The sequence below is a fragment of the Phycodurus eques genome, chromosome 11, assembly GCF_024500275.1.
Source record: "Phycodurus eques isolate BA_2022a chromosome 11, UOR_Pequ_1.1, whole genome shotgun sequence".
In the NCBI taxonomy this organism is placed as follows: domain Eukaryota; kingdom Metazoa; phylum Chordata; class Actinopteri; order Syngnathiformes; family Syngnathidae; genus Phycodurus; species Phycodurus eques.
In genome coordinates this window covers 4624336-4641865 of record NC_084535.1, presented here as the reverse complement: position 1 = coordinate 4641865, position 17530 = coordinate 4624336, and the positions used below count along the sequence as shown (strand labels likewise).

Below are 17530 nucleotides of genomic sequence, written 5' to 3'. Positions count from 1 at the left end.
TATGGGTTGAATTGCTGGTGTGGGTTTTCTGCCACAGCCCCCCCGAGTCATTCACACGTCAATCACGAAAACTCAAAGGAAACCATTAGATGACGCACACGCACAATTACTACACTGTCCGGTATACCGCCACATCCTTCCACATGGTTCGGAACCTCTTTTTTGTCCATTCAAGTCAGTTGAAGCGGGGTTAATCCCAGGTCAGGACAATTCCAACGGGAAATGGGTGGGAACATGCGACAAGGAGCGGAGAGGCGACTTCCTGCCAGATCAACACATACACAAACATGGAGGGACAAGCGCAAAGACAAAGATGCACCTTACTGGTGAGCTTTTCTGTAGGCTTTTCAGGTAGATGGTCAGCTAATTTGAATATTTCATGTAAGAAAGCAGTTTCAGGTCCACCGCCTGTTGTAACCATCTGCTATATACATTGCATTACCTGACTGGGGGTGGGGTGGGGTGGGGCAGGGGCACACATCTGTGATGCTTCCCTTAAATAACTGACAAAAGGTGCCCAGGACTACTGAGAAACTCATTGGTGGAGGTTAATATTCTAAAAAAAATAAGCTTGATATAGTTAATTGAGTATGCCTCGTGTGTTACTCTGACCAGCAATTTATGGATATTGGAGATGTCAAATAACCCCTTCCCATGGTAATTTAGTAGGATTTCCTACAAAAACAATTTTAAATTATTAGGAAAAAGCACTAATTTTGTTGGAATTACTCTTTTTATTTAAAATTACTTTTGTTACTTAAATTATATCAAAATATAGCATTTAGAGCAAAGTTGCAGTGACGTAGGTAGGAAATAGTTACAAGTACACAATCGTTCAAAAGGTTTTCAGACAATAGCCTACTAAGTTATCGTGAAAAATTGTTTAAAAGTACCTGAAATGTCAAAATTTGCATTGCTTCATGTTGCCACAGTCTGTGGTCACCTCATACAGTAAGTGGGTCTTGTTTGGACCACCTATACAATACATGTGACTGTTCCTTCCTGGCATTGAAATTGCATTGGGAACAGTTGCAAACACAAACACCCCCCCGGTTCTGTTAGTGTCTAAAACATTTCCTGGTTTAGGATTTGACACCGTGACAGAAATAAAACAAAAAAAGTTGATTACATAAGAGAAGTGAACTCTGTGCCCCACTTACATTCAAGCGACAGATGGACGAAGACAATCTGGCAAGAGAATGGAGCCGTACTGCACTCTTTTTAGCATATTGGCAACCTGTGATTTGTTGTAAGGCCAGTATTGAACTCCATGACCAGAGCGTGGAAAAAGTGGACCAAAAAAAATTTAATGAAATCCATGTACAGTATGATCACATGGGCCGTATTTGTGTAAGTGAGGAAGTGCCGCCTCAATGAGTTAAAATAGAATCCGATGCTTTTACTGTCTTTACAAGGGGCTTGTATGTGCTTCGCAATTTTAGGCTCTAGGTTCAACAGGTACCTGTGTAACTGCACTTCGCATTGGCCCCGCAGTAGAGTGGTTGGAGTGAGCAGTTGCTCATTTCCATGAGACAGGATCGCCCCTCAAAACAGACAGATTTCAACCAGAGTAAAAAGTGCGCCTTAGGTAACATAAAATTTCCTATTCCAAACATGCAAAAGTATCAAGTAGCAGTACTAAACATGAGATTATAAAAATAAGAATTAGTAAGGATTAATAAATACGGGTTCCCACAGAAATCAAAACAGATAAGGAATTAGTTTTACTTCGTAGTTTACAATTTAATAATTCAAAAATATCTATATCTACTATAAACACTAGTACGACACAATAGATTGTAAATCTATTGAAATCCCCGAAATTTTGTGTACCTTGAGCTAGACATGCTGTCACAGACTAGACAAAAAGCCTTTAATACTTCACAAAAGCAAACAACTGTGGTTACATCATCTTCCTGCACCAATGTTCTCTCTCTCCACAGTTGTGCTTTATAGAAAATGCTGAGTCAGCTCAGAGGAGAAAGCTGCCACTGGACCTTTTTGGGGTTGCCAACCACCACCTGTCCCCCTGCCTGTAGCCACAGCGTCAACAGTCCCACCTGTTCACGTCAATAGCAGCATATGTTTAAGTAAGTGGCGCATTTTAACCCGTCGGACCCTGCACGCCACCAAAATTGAGTTGAAGACACTCATACATACATCTATAGTACAGTCAAATATTTGGTGTCGTGAGGACAATACAACACTGTGACTTTTAGATCAGGTGCTTTTTGCTAAATATGAGGATTTCACAAGACAAGGCTTAAGCATTAAGACAGACTCAATTCTAAACACATTCCTTCAATATTGGCCTGGAATTGGTTAAAAAAGATCAAATAGTTTGTCTTCTTTACTAATATGAATGATGTAACAGTGCTGGAATGTGTTATTTGCAATTATATCTAACCCAGATTCAAATAAGTATGTTAGCCCACTCCAGACAAAATTTAATGTGCTTTTTGTACATCTGTGTGGCTTTCTAATGAGAATTTTGGATTTGATACAGAGCAAAGATTTCAATTACAAAATGAATACAAGAACAAAAACTCAAAGACCCAGGCTTGAAAGTGAACAGGAAGTCAGCCATTTTGGTTTGAAGAAGCCATTTGGGGCGAATTCCAGTGCTCCTACTAAGGAATTTCCCAAAATGAGCCTCAATCAGAAACCTCCAAGAATCTTGGACAGAGAGGCGGGGCTAATTATTACCAAGCGAATGTGGGAGTAGCATGCTGATAATGTTGAAAAAAAAAACCCGTTTTATTTAACATCACTTTCAGAGAGAGCAAGTTTTTTTCTATGTAGCCTTTGTAAGTGGTAGGTCCCCATACACAAAGTGCATTTTCTTTTGCAAATGCAGAGTTATAAGTACTTATAAGTAACAACAAAGGTCCGATGAGGTTGATTTGTTTTGATCAAATGTCTAATGCATCTCCTGATGCAGCACCTTCTGGCAACTTCCAATGTGAAAGGCAGGAAGGAATAAAACGCTTCAAGGATTAGCAGCAGACTAATACGACAGCTAAAACACAGATGCCTCATATTTCTCTTGGATTATCCGGGGCACGGGTTTAGCAGCTCTCATGCATAAAACATGGCCAATGCGGGAGGAAGAGAGAGCGAGAAAAGCGAGGGTGTCATGGTGATGCGCCGCTAATACCAAAAAGGCAAACACGTGTGCACACGCCTTCCTTCCTCACGCCGCAATGTCCGTCTTACTTCTCATGGGCTGCGTTCGGAATCACTCACTCATTCCCTAATCCTTACCCTCTACTCGTGATAGTGGGATTTTTCTATATCGTGGACTATATTGTCCAATCATCAGTCCAATAACATAATTTTGGAACACTACTTCCGTTAATTATGTTATTGCTGTCACATAATTACAACATACTGGATCAACATCAGCCTCTGGACCTTCCGTAATAAATATTGAACAAAGAAATTAATTCAGATAACATTATACTGTTTTAAGATTAGTGTATATATATTCGTCAAGTGGAATCCAACCATTTACTGCCACCAACGTATATAAACGTCAAACGTCAGTATATAAACGTCAAACGTCAGTACGTTTTTCAACAGATAGGCGTGGCACAGGGTTTCTGAGATTTCAATGATATTCAGGTTATTAAACCACTAGTCATTACAGTGGTTTCATCATTATAGATGGCAGTGTCGGATCGCTTTGGATTTGAGATTAGCACAATTTTTGAGAAGATTATGTCATCTAATTTATATGTCTTATTTGCCTTGGTTCTCTGACCTTGATTATGTTGGACACGTCACCTGATCTTTGATATTGCAAATTCAATTGATACTTTTAAAACTGTATATATCATAGTTTATTTAGCTTTTTATATTGATATTTCTATTAGTTTTTGTAGCACCGCAGGCCCTTGAGTACCTGTAATTTCAATCCTCTGTATGTGTTACGCATATTGAAGAATTGACAATAAAAGCACCTTGACCAAGATTAGACCGTGAATCTCCGCTTGTCACATCGATTATGAGGGAGAGAAATGCCAAAATGATGGAAGTCACCTCATACTCGACAATGTATACTGTATGTATGGTATAAACAGAGTACGTGTTCACGGTAGGTAGTAGAAAGTGTGTGTTCCAATCGTAAAAAAAAGAAATGACGCAGTTTATGAAGTGAAGGATGAATGGCATGTAAAAAAGCCACTGGCATTCAACTCAAACCATGCAGTGAGTCAGCATCACTCAACACATTTATCAGTTGTCTATCTGGAAATAAATGAATTTGTCATCAAAAGCCCTCTCAGTCTAGTTTTGCTGTTTCATAGGTGTCACAAAAGGAAAAAATATTAGCGTTGTTGAGTTGAAGATATTTTCACGCTAGAGATCTTTCTGTCATCTTGGAACTAATTACGGTTGCTGATACGGCTGTTGTCGTGCCCATCGTTCTCTCGTCCCCTCGCAAAGCCTGGTCTTTGTTTGAGGTTTTTCATGCCTCCGTCACCCATTGCTTACTCGTGGGTTTCGTCATGTCAAGTTTATTTGTATAGTCCTTCATCACAAACATCTCTCGAAGGGCTTCACAGGCCCACAGTTAGTAATGATTCATGGTTCAGTTTTATTTCTTATATACAGTCCTGCACACACACACACACACACACATACACATATATACACACATATATACATACACATATATACACACATATATACATACATACACACATATATACACACACATATATATATACATACATACACACATATACATGTATATATACACACACATATATATATATATATACATATACACATATATATATATACACATATATATATACATATATATATACACATATATATATATACACATACATGTATATATATATATATATATATACATACATGTATATATATATATATATATATATATATATATATATATATATATATATATATATATATATATATATATATATATATATATATATATATATACACATATATATATATACATGTATATATATATATATATATATATATATGAGGAGTTCTTGACCTGCTCAATGTGTAAAGAGCTTTCTGTTGAGAATGAAATAAAATTGACTTGACAACTCATGAATGTCTTGTGCTGAAAATCAAACAATACCCCGGAAATGATGTATCGTCGCAGTGAATCATGGGATAAATTGCTTTTCTTGCGGCCATAGATTGTTCAGCACTTTTCAGGATGCATTCAGGGAACTACAGTATATAGGGGAGAATTTATACTCACTACGCATTTGAACAGCACTACCAAATGGCAAACTATAGGGGCACTACATAGTGGATATGAAGTGATTCAGTGCACAGCCATGGTGTCTATTAAAGGACGGAGTCGCAAAGACAAATAGAGGGGAGAGGAGGGGGAGGATGAAATCTTTCTTCCATCACTTCCCAGTCCAAGCACGACCCCTCCTTTTCACCCTCTTCCACATATTTCTTCCCCTCTGTGCTGACTATATATTTCCATCTTATTGATTTCAGCAGGAATCACAGCCCCATAGAGAGGTTTACACACATTGATGAAGAGGTGTGTTGGTACAAGGGAGACATGTCAGAACACAATAGCGCCGACTGCCTTGCTTGATTTATGGTTGGTGTAATGGTTAATAATAAATAACGTAGCAAGCCAATCAAACATATTGTCAGGTGTCAGCCTTTTGAGGGGGAAAGCTATTTATGTGTGAGGATACAGAGATGCTCGTTTGTCACTGCAGACAAAAACACACAAATGTACAGTATTACAACAGGGATTCGGGATTCCCCTACACTGTTGCGAGTAGTATAATAATTACATTTATATTGTGATACGTATTGCGTAGAGTCTTGAGTTTTTCACAAAATAAACCGACAATCAACGTTTTTTCTTAAGAGCTTGACTGGTTCATTTATTGGCTGACTTCCTGTTCAATTCCGTGCGTGTATCCTTAAGAGTTTTTTGTGCATGCTGTCGTGGATATACATCTCCAGCCACAAACTGGTTATCAGGGGCTGATTTAGTTTAACTTTCCAGGAGGCACAACTGGCTAGGTTTTAGGGAGATCGTATTTAGGGATCACTAAAAAAAAAATAAAAATACATCCAAAGTATGCTATTAAATAGAACTTGTGCATGTGTGGATGCCTGTGCTACTAAATGTGTCAGTGGACAGGTTCTCCACTGTTTCCGTCTCACAGGGAGCCCCGTCTCCTTAACGCACATACTGAGCCCCCCCCCACCTTTCCTCCCACTTCCGCTAACGGCGTATCGCTTTAACAGGGGGGATAATTGTGCCGCTCCTCGTGCGTGTATGTGCATGTACGCGCGTGCGTGTCTGAACCCTTAAAAGCATGAATCACACCCATTCTGCAGCCCCACGGAGCGCTGTTGCCATAGGAACGGGGGTGAGAAGACAGGGAGTATAAGCTCCGCATGTGCTAATACATACAGTACAGTGCAATACATGTGCAAACACACACGCACGCACACACACCTCTCTGGGGTACTTCTCCTTGCAAACTCCATCACCAACAAAGAGAAGTAAGGCGCTTCCTCTTTTTGTCCAAATACACACAAACACACACTTCCACAGAAAACCCACTTGACACCTGATCTAACAATTGCTCCACAAAAGGCAGTGTTGCTGTTGGACAGACAACAAAGGTAAGCTATGGGAGGGACATATAGAACAATTCCTTTTTAATTGCTCGTATTCAGATAGTTGGGTCTCTGGAGTTCCGGCCCACCCAGAAAGTGTGAAATTGAACTACTAAGTAATTTATTAATGAGCTGCTTATATCTTAAAATGTGTCTGTGAGGGAAGTAAGACGTAAGAATTCAACTAATTTACATAATACCGCCCCCACGCCAAGTTTCTCCGCCCAAGAAAACTCGAGCAATTAACTCCGCTTCTAAGAGGTAGCTTCACACTCACATTCAGTGACAAATATCCCATCCATTCACTTTCTGAAACGCTTATAAAACAAATAAAATCCCATTAAACTATACTTGAAGGAGAGGGGGCCGCCATGACACTTTAAATATTGCAATGTATTGTGCGCCATAATTCTTAGACATGTAAAGACACCTGGCAACTATTTTAAACGGAAATAAATTGTATGTCTCCTTCAAAAGCATTAAAAAAATAACATTAGTAAAAGGTGTCCATGTCTATCTGACTCCTCGTTATGTTTAAGTGCGCTGATGAATAAAGTCCATAGTGGTAATAGGTATGTCCGCTGAAAAGAGCAGCATACAGGGGGTCCCGAGTGGTCCAGATGGAGCCGACTTGATGTTCTATGCGAAGAGGAGAAAACGAGCCGTTTTGCAGCACGTTTCTTTTGTTCTCTGGTGTTATGCATCAGCCAAAGAGCTTTTTATTACGTCCTCCCCTCTACACCCCTCAAGGCTGAACAAGCTGCTGCTCACCAAGGTAGAGGGGGCAGGTGGACTGGGGTAATCCTGATACCATCCGCCCACTCACCCCCTTCCTCTTCCTCACCCCCCTCTGGGCTCTCCTTTTCACTAAAGTTGCAGTTGTGACTATCTAGTACATCAAATGTGCTACTAAATCTGTCATTTAAATTCAATTCATTCAAATAGAAAAAATAAAAAAGTAAGTAAAGCGGTAACTGAGCTAGGGGTGCAGCTGTTGAATATTTTTTAAAATCGAGAATTTTACTAATTATCCCATCAATTAATTGGATAAAAATGTATTTTTCAACGTGCGCGTGAGATGCAGGTATTATTGTTGTCCACTTGGACTTGCCATCCTCATGTTCACTGTAGTATCTGTGACTGAGTGTGGTAGGGCTTTAAAAGGTGCGGACTGACCTGGTGAGTGACATGGGCGTCAGCGAATGAGAGTGTGGCAAGCTGTTATCTTGACAACCCGCTTGTCTGCATATTTAGTGACTTGGTGTGACTTATGGCTGTCGGCATGGCTGTGGCTGTCGGCATGGCTGTGGCTCACGTATGGATGTGCTTATTACGCGATTGTTTTCTAACCGTTTGTTTAATAAAGAGATTGAAAGTGGCGGCTGTGTCCATTCTTGACCACTTGCGGGGAGCATTACAATACGTTCTGAGCGATATTAGACTATTAAACTAGATAATATCGATACATTGTCTTGTGTTGGAAATTGTATCCCTGTGAAGCTTCCAGGTGGAGATTTTGCTTCATGTAATCAAATTGAGTTATTAGATTGTTGCAGCGCTAAACTGAGCGTGACTTCTTGTGCTGCGTGACCATGTATTCTTACGCTACTCCGCAAATTCGTGAGATGGCAAGCCGTCTACAGCCTCGATATCCGTACCGCCGTAAACAGAGAACCCATTGAGTCGTGTCACGGCTCCCGACACTCGTTTTCACAGCTTGCTCAATTTGATTCATCCTCCTTAGAAAAAATAAATAAATACATCTCATCCCACTCCACTGTTTTCCCCAAACTCTGAGCGAGCAGTCGAGGGGCCTCGCCGCTTGCCGCATCATCACTGGCAACGGTGGCGATGAGCATGTGAGCGAGCATAACAGCACGTACATTTGCCCTGCGGCAGGCGAGCACATGCCCTAATAAACCGATTTTATTGTGACGCACCGAAAGAAGCGAGTCAGCATGGGGGAATTCCAGGCTTGATTGGAAAATGTATACACAGTGTGACCGAGTTCATATAAAAATAATCACTCGTGGGTAAAAGCTGCTATAACGAGGCTATAATTTTAGTCACAAGCATGCAGTGCTGTGCAGAAGTATGGTACGTGTAGGGAATGTGATGGAACATTGTTTTTGTTTTCAGTTTTTTTTTTTTTTTTTTTTTTTTATAAACATGAACAGAGCGTCTTTGTGAGGTCAGCAAGCTCAGGCAGACTTTGCTATTGCATGCGTCAGCTAGCAGTTAAGTTGCTTCGCACACCTGCAGGGAAAAACATCTGGGAAGGAAATTAGCAGGATGAATGCTGTGTTTCAAAGAGAAAAAGAGGATAGGAACGACAACTCTGCTGCTACATACTCACGCGTAGGTTGCAAGCTACACTAATAATGTTGCCTACTGGTTTAATAAGTAGTCACGCGTAGGTTGCAAGCTACACTAATAATGTTGCCTACTGGTTTAATAACTGCATCAAGTTCCTGGGTCTTGCATTTCCTCATACTTCGTTTTAAGGAATTAAAAGGTTCCTGTGGCCCATTGTTGTCTAAACGGACGGAGGTCATGCAAATTAGGCAGATTACATGGGGTAAAATTTAAAATAAAACAACATAACATCAACGGCACTACACCTCCGATCTACTGGGTGGTGGTAAAAAGAACATCCAGCAAAACAAGGCTGGCTATGAAGGGTATAACCGTGTATTTGGATATTTCGGTACAGTTCAGGGACGTACAGCGTTCTCACACGGAACATATTAGGTAAGCCACATCTACTCTGCAAACAAATACAGTGCAGCTCAGTCTCTGGCGAAGGGTTGACTTAGCTCACAATATACTTTGAAGTCCGTTAAACTTTCCAACTCGATTGCAACGACATCACACCAACATAAATGTAAGAAGGAAGTGAACAAACTTAATGTGCACTTTCCCCATCAGAAAACATTTAAGCTGCCGTGTAATGTTGTTCTCTACATTATTTGATTTATTGGACAATTTACTGTGGCACTTAGTTTTGTCATTAAATATGTTCCTGTTAAAAATAATATTTTGCATTTTGTACCAATGTGAACCAAAATGTGACGTTAAAAACCAAGGAAAGTGATTTTTGGGGGGGACCCCTACTGGCTACTGGAAATTTCAAATTAAAACTGAGCAGTCATCCAATCAGATATGTTCCTCCCAGCAGACTCTTTACCAAGGTTGCTGAACATTTCCAAAGAGTTCTCTTTGATCAGTATCTTACTGACCATCTAGAAACTAAATTAACAATATGTTCCTTGCGACCGAAACAATAGTCTTCTGGAGGTTTCTGGTTCTTCCGATTGAAATTAACATTTCTGCTCCAGTTACCGGGCCAAAAAAAACGTACGTTTGTCCCCAAGCTCCTAATGTTAAGTGTACAAAATGAGCTCCAAACCTTTGACACCACTCCCCGAAGAAAAGAAGCAGTCTCAAGACTAAATGTCACCTCTTATTTCCCAAAAGCAACATGTATAAGCTTTCTAGATAATGTGAGCAAAAACCAAAGTGAAACCGCAGATCCAAGCAAACGGCTTTCAGCACAATAAGCTGAAATGTAGCTACATCTGTCACAGGACCCTGATTTGAAGATATAAGACGAAGGGATTCCTGAGACAGGCCACAAAAAAGCAGACAAGAATGTAGTTCAGCTGGCCGGAGTTGTATAATTGCACGCCCCCGGAGAAAACCAGAGGCCGCTAAATTAAAATGTGGCCCGGCCTATTTTTGGCCCCCACATTGAAACTTCGCGGTGCAGCTCAAATATGACTAAGTAAGGTTATAGGGAGACGGAAACACGCTTTCTCGGTAATATGATCACATCTGGTTGAAACTGATCTGTACACCATAGTCCTAAATCAAAGCGTGAAGAAACCCGTCTAGACCTTGAAGCCCTCCTACGCAATCTGCTGAAACGGAACCTAATAACTTTGAACCCACACATCCTCCAATGCCACTTTTCCCACCACGGGAAACTACGGCAATCACACTGCATTGTACACATCAGTCGGAACGACTGCGGTAAGGTAGACACATTTTATCTAACAGGAGACTGAGGGCAGAAAGAAAACCGATATTAGCAACCAAACTGGGACTGTAGAGTATAATACCCAAGCTAACATTATCCTATTTCCATCAGTCCGTCCTCAAAAGTTACAAATCTGCTGGACCAATGAGCGACTAGCTACTTACTTCCACAGGACTGGATCAAATGACCAGGTACCAAAACAGTACCTTGTATTTTTGCCAATCGAAACAAAGAAATAAAGCTGAGTTGGTAACGTGCGGGGTAGAAAATGGGCCTTACAGACCCTTTTAATGCGTATTTAACACGCTGTCGTTGACGTCTAATTAAAATCCAAAATATTGGGAATTGTTGATGTCTCTGCATCTCTGGAAATTGACTGCATAAACATGCAGTAGGGTAGGGTTGTTTCTTATGGGAGCGAAGGGGCAGAGCGGAGGCATGCAGGAAATGGGGGAGGGTCGAAGCAAAGAGGGTCTCAGGAAGGTCCCCAAGTGTCTGCCTTTAGTGGTTCCAAAGGAGTTAATGAATTAGATATTCTCCCAACACCAGAGGAAACATTCTAATTCAATAAAGCCTTTAATAGAAAGAGCACACATGTGCATTTCTGGATAGTTACTTCAACGACGGGGTGCTCGCCATCAAAGACCAACACGTAAATTGAATTGAAAAACATGATCAAGAAGTGGAGAAGGCAGCCGAGCATACAAAGTCAGCAGCAGACATGAGTGGGCTCAGAATGCTGAGTGGTACAGTAAACTGCAAACCTGTTAAGCCCATTAGCTTGGAAAGCAGAAGAGATCCATCTGCAGCCATGCGGCTCGGAAATCGGAAAAGCCAGTAAGGGACCAAAATCCCCACAGGAAAGCAGACCTTGGCTTTTTGATCCAGAGAAGCAGAGAAACTAAAAAAAAATATGTAGGAAGGTACAATACATTGTCACTGAAATCTGTGTGGTATTCTTCTGTATCATACCGATTCACCCTCACCCAAAAATACAAACGCATGTACTTTTACACTCTAGAATCGATGGAAGTACATGTAAACCACTTTAACCCTCCTGCTGAATTTGTTTCTTTGGGAAACCAAAAATGTTCATGGATCAATTTTTATATAAAAAAAAAAAAAAAACAAGCAGATCCTTACGTTTTTTTTTCCCCCCAAACATTTTTATATTTTTAAATTGGTCAATTTGACCCACAACATAACAGGAGTGTGACCAGGATCAGTAGGGTGCTGAGGTAACATTGTTTTAGAATCTATCCATCAGTGAATCTGGGGTAGATATCTTGAACACTTAGTGGCCCCTGAATCTTAATTCTACAAATGTGTGAGACATTTTGAACATCTGTCTGCTTCCACCTTGGATCAATAGACAAAAATTCTCCACAAACGCGTCAACATCCTTCTAGAAGTGTGGGAGTACAATGCCATTATTTCCTTATATTTTCCCATCATGTTCCCCAACCAGTAGTATAAGAACCAGTTTGGTCTGCCTCTACAAACTGTAGTTTTAACAGGCACTTTGGTTCATTAATCAAAATTCATGTTTCTCCCAAACTGAGTTGGGTAAAGTATGCATTATTTTCCATTTCAATTTCCAAAAACAGTAAAACGTACCAGAACAACCCAACTGCACCATCCAACATTGGAGCAACCGTTCTTGGGTTACCAACCACGAGTCATTGTTAAGTGTTTCACACCTCAATTTCCTTTGGGATCAATGAAAGTATACACCTAACGTAACCGTACCATGACCAAACCAAACTTAACCGCATGGTGGCTAAAGGGTCATCAGCCACTTTCACATGGACACCGCAATTTCCTGCTTGGGCGAGTTGTCTGAAAGCGCCTGTTAAGTCCCTGTAGGACTGTTTTGATGGGGACACACACCAAGAGGGAGGACTTTAAACTGGCGGTGGTCAATGTGAAGCTAAGCTTGCAGACACACGAGTGGTCGTATGGTTAAAACACAGCGATCCGCGAGACAAGCAGAGAGGATTAAACCAAGCGGAGCAGACAGATGAGGCTCATTGTTTGCTTGCATTGCTCATCGTCAAACTACAAGACAAGCACTCAATGAGATTAACCAAGCAGAGGTGTTAAAAGAAACAATCTTTAGCCTCCCTTGAGCTCTTCAAATGTGACGAAAAAAATGATCAAGAGCTTTTAGATTCACCACTAAACAAACTATGGCTTTAACACAGAGCTTAACCTTTAACAGAGGCCGATCCAACCGGTGATTCATTTTCTTAGGAAGCTACTGTGTGTTGGCTGTTTAATTAAAGAGATTTGGTAGTGATTAACAAGATGTTTGAGACTCAAGAGTAGAAATTTAACCCTCTTATGATGTGGGTTGAATTAACACATTTTTATATTTATTTCAAACAACAAATAAATGGATAAAATTCATGTCCATGCATCTTATAGTATACAGACAAAAGTTTGTTTTAAGGGGCACACCTCTTCTACACCCCCGTTACGTTGTGGGTCAAATTGACCCGTTTTGAAGTTTACAAATGTTGGATAATAATGTCTGTGTACGATAGCTACACTTAATGGATTAAATTATTTTCAGGGGACACACTTCCTAAAACTTCCTGCTGCATTGCTGTCAGATTGGTGCATTTTAACTAAAAAAAAAAATTAAAAAAACATTTTTTAATCTAGAAAAAAAACAAAAAAAATAAGTTGGATAAAACATTGTGTATGTTTTTGGTAGCTGCATGGACAAATGTCTTTTGGGGGACAGGACTCCTAAACCCACGTTATATGCAGGTCAAATTGACCCATTTTTAAAATTGGTTGAACATTTTACAAATATTTTATTAAAATGTAAGAAAAAAAAAGAGATTTTATCTGAGATTTTAATATTTTTTACTTGTCATTGTATGTTTTATTTAGTTATTTCTTTTAATAACTGGGTTATTAAATCTATTGTTAGCAACAAGGCGCTTTAAAGCGGGGCAGAAAGGAAAGTCATTAATTTATCCAATTTCTCTCTTTGCAAATATTATACACCGATTCCCCTGTATTTCATACATGTCATGCACATGCATGCACACACACACACACAAAAATACCTTATGCGTCTCCAATTAACAGGATGCATCTTGTGCCTACATGCTGTTCTTTATATGAATGCATGCATTTTGCTAGATGAGTAAGTGACCTTTCAGCAGCCTCGACATGGCCCCTGAGGATATGGGTCATGTTCTCGAGTGTGGGAAAGCTGTGGCCGCGGCAACATAATTACAACATTAAAATAAAGCTTCAAAGCTTGGAAAAAAACAGTATGGTTTTTGGCCATTGGTTTATGCTGGATGATGAAAGCATGTTGGTGCCTGAAAACACAAACGTTTTTCCCACCTGATAGTAGGTTTTGATCTGCCTGATGAGAATGGAAAGGTTCTGGATTCGCAGCGTGGGGTCGTTGTTCACCTTCTTGTTGGTCCTCTGCACCGTAGCTTTGGGATTGCTGGTGGAAAAAATATATAAAATCATGTCATTCAATCAGAGTCAACATTTACTGTCTTTGTTCCATGTTGAAATCGGACAGCAGATACTGAACAGAGTAGGGCTCCAGTGATCGAATATTTTTAGAATCGAATGTTCTACCCATTATCGCATCGATTACTTGGATAAAAATTTATTTTTCATTATTAAAACACTACGTGCGTGTGAGGTGCAAGTATTTTGTTTGTCCACGTTCTTTCCTCACATGCTATTGTTGTATCTGTGACTTTAAGTGTGTAGGGCTTTAAAAAGGTATTGCCTGGGCTAGTGAGTGACGTGGGCATGATTGTTGGCTGGCTGTTCTTTGGCTAACCCATTAGCAGGCTACCAGTCTGCATGTTGAGTGACTTAGTGCGAGTTGCGGCCATCGGCAGCTAGTGTATTAAGTGCTTTTTCCGTGTTTGTTTTCGTACCGTTTGTTCAATAAAGCGATTGAAAGCGGCTCTCTCTATCCTTGACCACAGATGACATCATCACAAACATACAATTGTTTACAGTGCCTTGGAATAACCTCGGGCAATGAGCCGCATGGACTTGGGTGGAGACATTCAACTATTAGAGGAAAACAATCAGTGACACACAATGGTGCTTTTCAGCCATCTATTAACCCTTTAAGCACTTCCTCGTGTCCATCCATCCATTTTCTGAGCCGCTTATCCTCACTAGGGTGAGAAGCTCGGTCATCCGGGAGGATCTCAAAGTAGAGGTCGCTGCTCCTCCACATCGAGAGGAGCCAGATGAGGTGGCTGGGGCATCTGATTCGGATGCCTCCCGGACACCTCCCTGGTGAGGTGTTCCGGGCACGTCCCACAGGGAGGAGACCCCGGGGACGACCCAGGACACGCTGGAGGGACTACGTCTTTCGGCTGGCCTGTGAACGCCTCGGGATCCCCTGGGAAGAGCTGGATGAAGTGGCTGGGGAGAGGGAAGTCTGGGTGTCCCTGCTAAAGCTACTGCCCCCGCGACCTGACCTCGGGTAAGCGGTAGAAAATGGATGGATGGATACCTTATCCTCACAAGGGTCGCGGGAGTGCTGGAGCCTATCCCAGCTATCATTGGCGGCACCGGTGTTGATTCAAGTGCGTGTCGCCCAAGGTAGCATGCGGTGACGACTGACATTATCATGGGTGTCAACATGTTTTAGTGAGCGTCGTGAACACTCCACACATTCACGCAGCATCCATATTCCTCGGAAAGTGCCATCCAAGGCAACCATTTGCATATATGCAGACATTAGCTCAAGAACATAGCCCTCCACTTAAGATCAAACCTCTTCCTAAAACACAATCATTGTTCGTTTGTTTTTTCTCCACACTGAACCATAACATTGGAAAGTTGACATTCTTTAACGTTTACATTTTCGTTGCGCATTGCACATGGCGGAGAGCACAGATGCAGGCATGCACAAACACATGCACGCGTTAGCTACCGCCTGCATGCATGCGTGCACGCACGCACGCACGCACAAACACATGCACGCGTTAGCTACCGCCTGCACGCACGCACGCACGCACGCACGCAGCCGTCTCCTCCCCCACATACTTGCAGCAGGTTGACCCTCATATATAGGTCATAGACTGAAGCACATTTTCATGGACAAGAGGGTCGCCTCTAATAGAGAGAGCTACAAGTGAATTAGGTTACATCATTGTAAATGAAATTATGCCGTAGGGATGCATAATAAATGGATGGTGTCTGTTGTTATTTGGCTGGCAATAACCTCTCTGTCTTTAATGTGTTGGGAATGTTTTCATTGGTCATCTTTCTCCCATTTAAGAAAAAATATTTCTGAGTCAGTTTAATTTGCATGCAATTCTGGTGATCAAACATTTTAGTTATATTTCAAACCTCGTATTATGTTTCAGTGGTCAGAGTGACCCGTTTAATCGTAAAAAAGAACATTTTTTTAAAAAGGCCAGAAGAAGACAATTCACCCTAAAATTTTTATTTACAAAAAAATAAAAAAGCAGGGAAAGGTGAACAGCTGAACTTTATTTTTGGTTAATCGGATAATAGCAGTTGTGTGCTGACTCCCATTTACATGAATGTGACTTGTTAATTCTGAACACAGCCACAACCAAGAGGGTGTGCGCACTTGTGCAACATTGTCCGTTTTTACTTCCCCTCTGGAAAAATATTTTTTTCCAGGTGATTTGTACAGGTTATTATAAGTCACATTCACGGGGGAAAAAAGTTTTGAATTGATTCATTTTTATTATGTAACAAAAACTTCAAAGCATTTGAACAGAGTTTATAGATTTTTTTATATCCACTGATGACCCACAGCATAACAGAAGACCTATTTAACAATTCATCACAAACTTAAAGCGAAAATAAGTAGTGTCTAATTTCCAATTTTGCTAATAGGAGGGTTAATGTTTAAAATAAATAAAATAGTAATAATAAAAGGCCTCCCGTCAATAAACCCCTCCTTCCCATTTACAGTTGAACAAATATATGCCTCCTGGACACTATGGTGCAATTTCAAATCAAACCTTTATATGCAGCACTTTCAATGTATTAGTTTTTACAACTTGCACATATTCCTATTTAGCAACAAGCTGCCAACACGGCTACGTGGAGAATTTCAACCCCAAATAAAAACAGACCTTGTGGTCTCAATTCGGCGGCTGCGGACGCGTTAATTAGTCTTTTGATCCGCCCCCCACCCGCCGATGCCCAGCGCCATTAATGCTAATCAGAAGGAGACAGGGTTCTTTTCAATGGGTTGAATTAGCAGTCACATGACCCGCCTCACAACACACACACACACACACACACACACACACACACGCACGTGGGCCCTTCAGGAGTACATAGTAGGGGGTCTAGTCAACCCCTTAATTAAAAAGTGGAGGCTGTAATCCTGTCAGGGGGAGGAGGGTGTCGGGCTGATTGTGTGTGTGTCAGAGACAAAATAAGCACATTCCACGACACTTAAGGCTCGCTGATATTAAAAAGAACTGAAGAACTGTAAAATGGCAACGGTGAAGGAGGTATTACCCCTACCAGTTATGTTTGTTTGTCAGGAACAGCAATAAAGTTCCTGGGTCAGTTTGACCCGGCACGTGTTTAACGATCCAAAAGTGTCCCGACAAATCCCAATAAATGTTTGTGTTTTTTTCTCATCATCAACCATTTCATAGTAAATATTCTACACAAAATTATATTTCTTTAACTTTAAAATGGGTCAATTTGACCCGTAATGTAACAGGAGGGTTAGTAATATTCTTAAAACGAAGGTGGTGCTGTGAGAAGCCGCTAAAACACCGTGAGGCATGTCAAAGATGATTATTTTTCATCCTTAGCCACCATTTGTGG

The 17530-nt window shown here is 40.8% G+C and overlaps 1 protein-coding gene across 6 annotated transcripts in view; it reads right to left on the bottom strand.

The window, feature by feature from the left end:
• Window positions 1-17530, bottom strand: part of LOC133409520 (girdin-like) — a 72058-nt gene that overhangs the window by 45497 nt on the left and 9031 nt on the right. For all 6 annotated transcript variants that reach the window (XM_061689638.1, XM_061689633.1, XM_061689635.1 and 3 more), the window contains exon 3: window positions 14063-14171. In XM_061689638.1, coding sequence (XP_061545622.1) covers window positions 14063-14171 — 109 coding nt within the window. The remainder of the gene's footprint in view (window positions 1-14062; window positions 14172-17530) is intronic.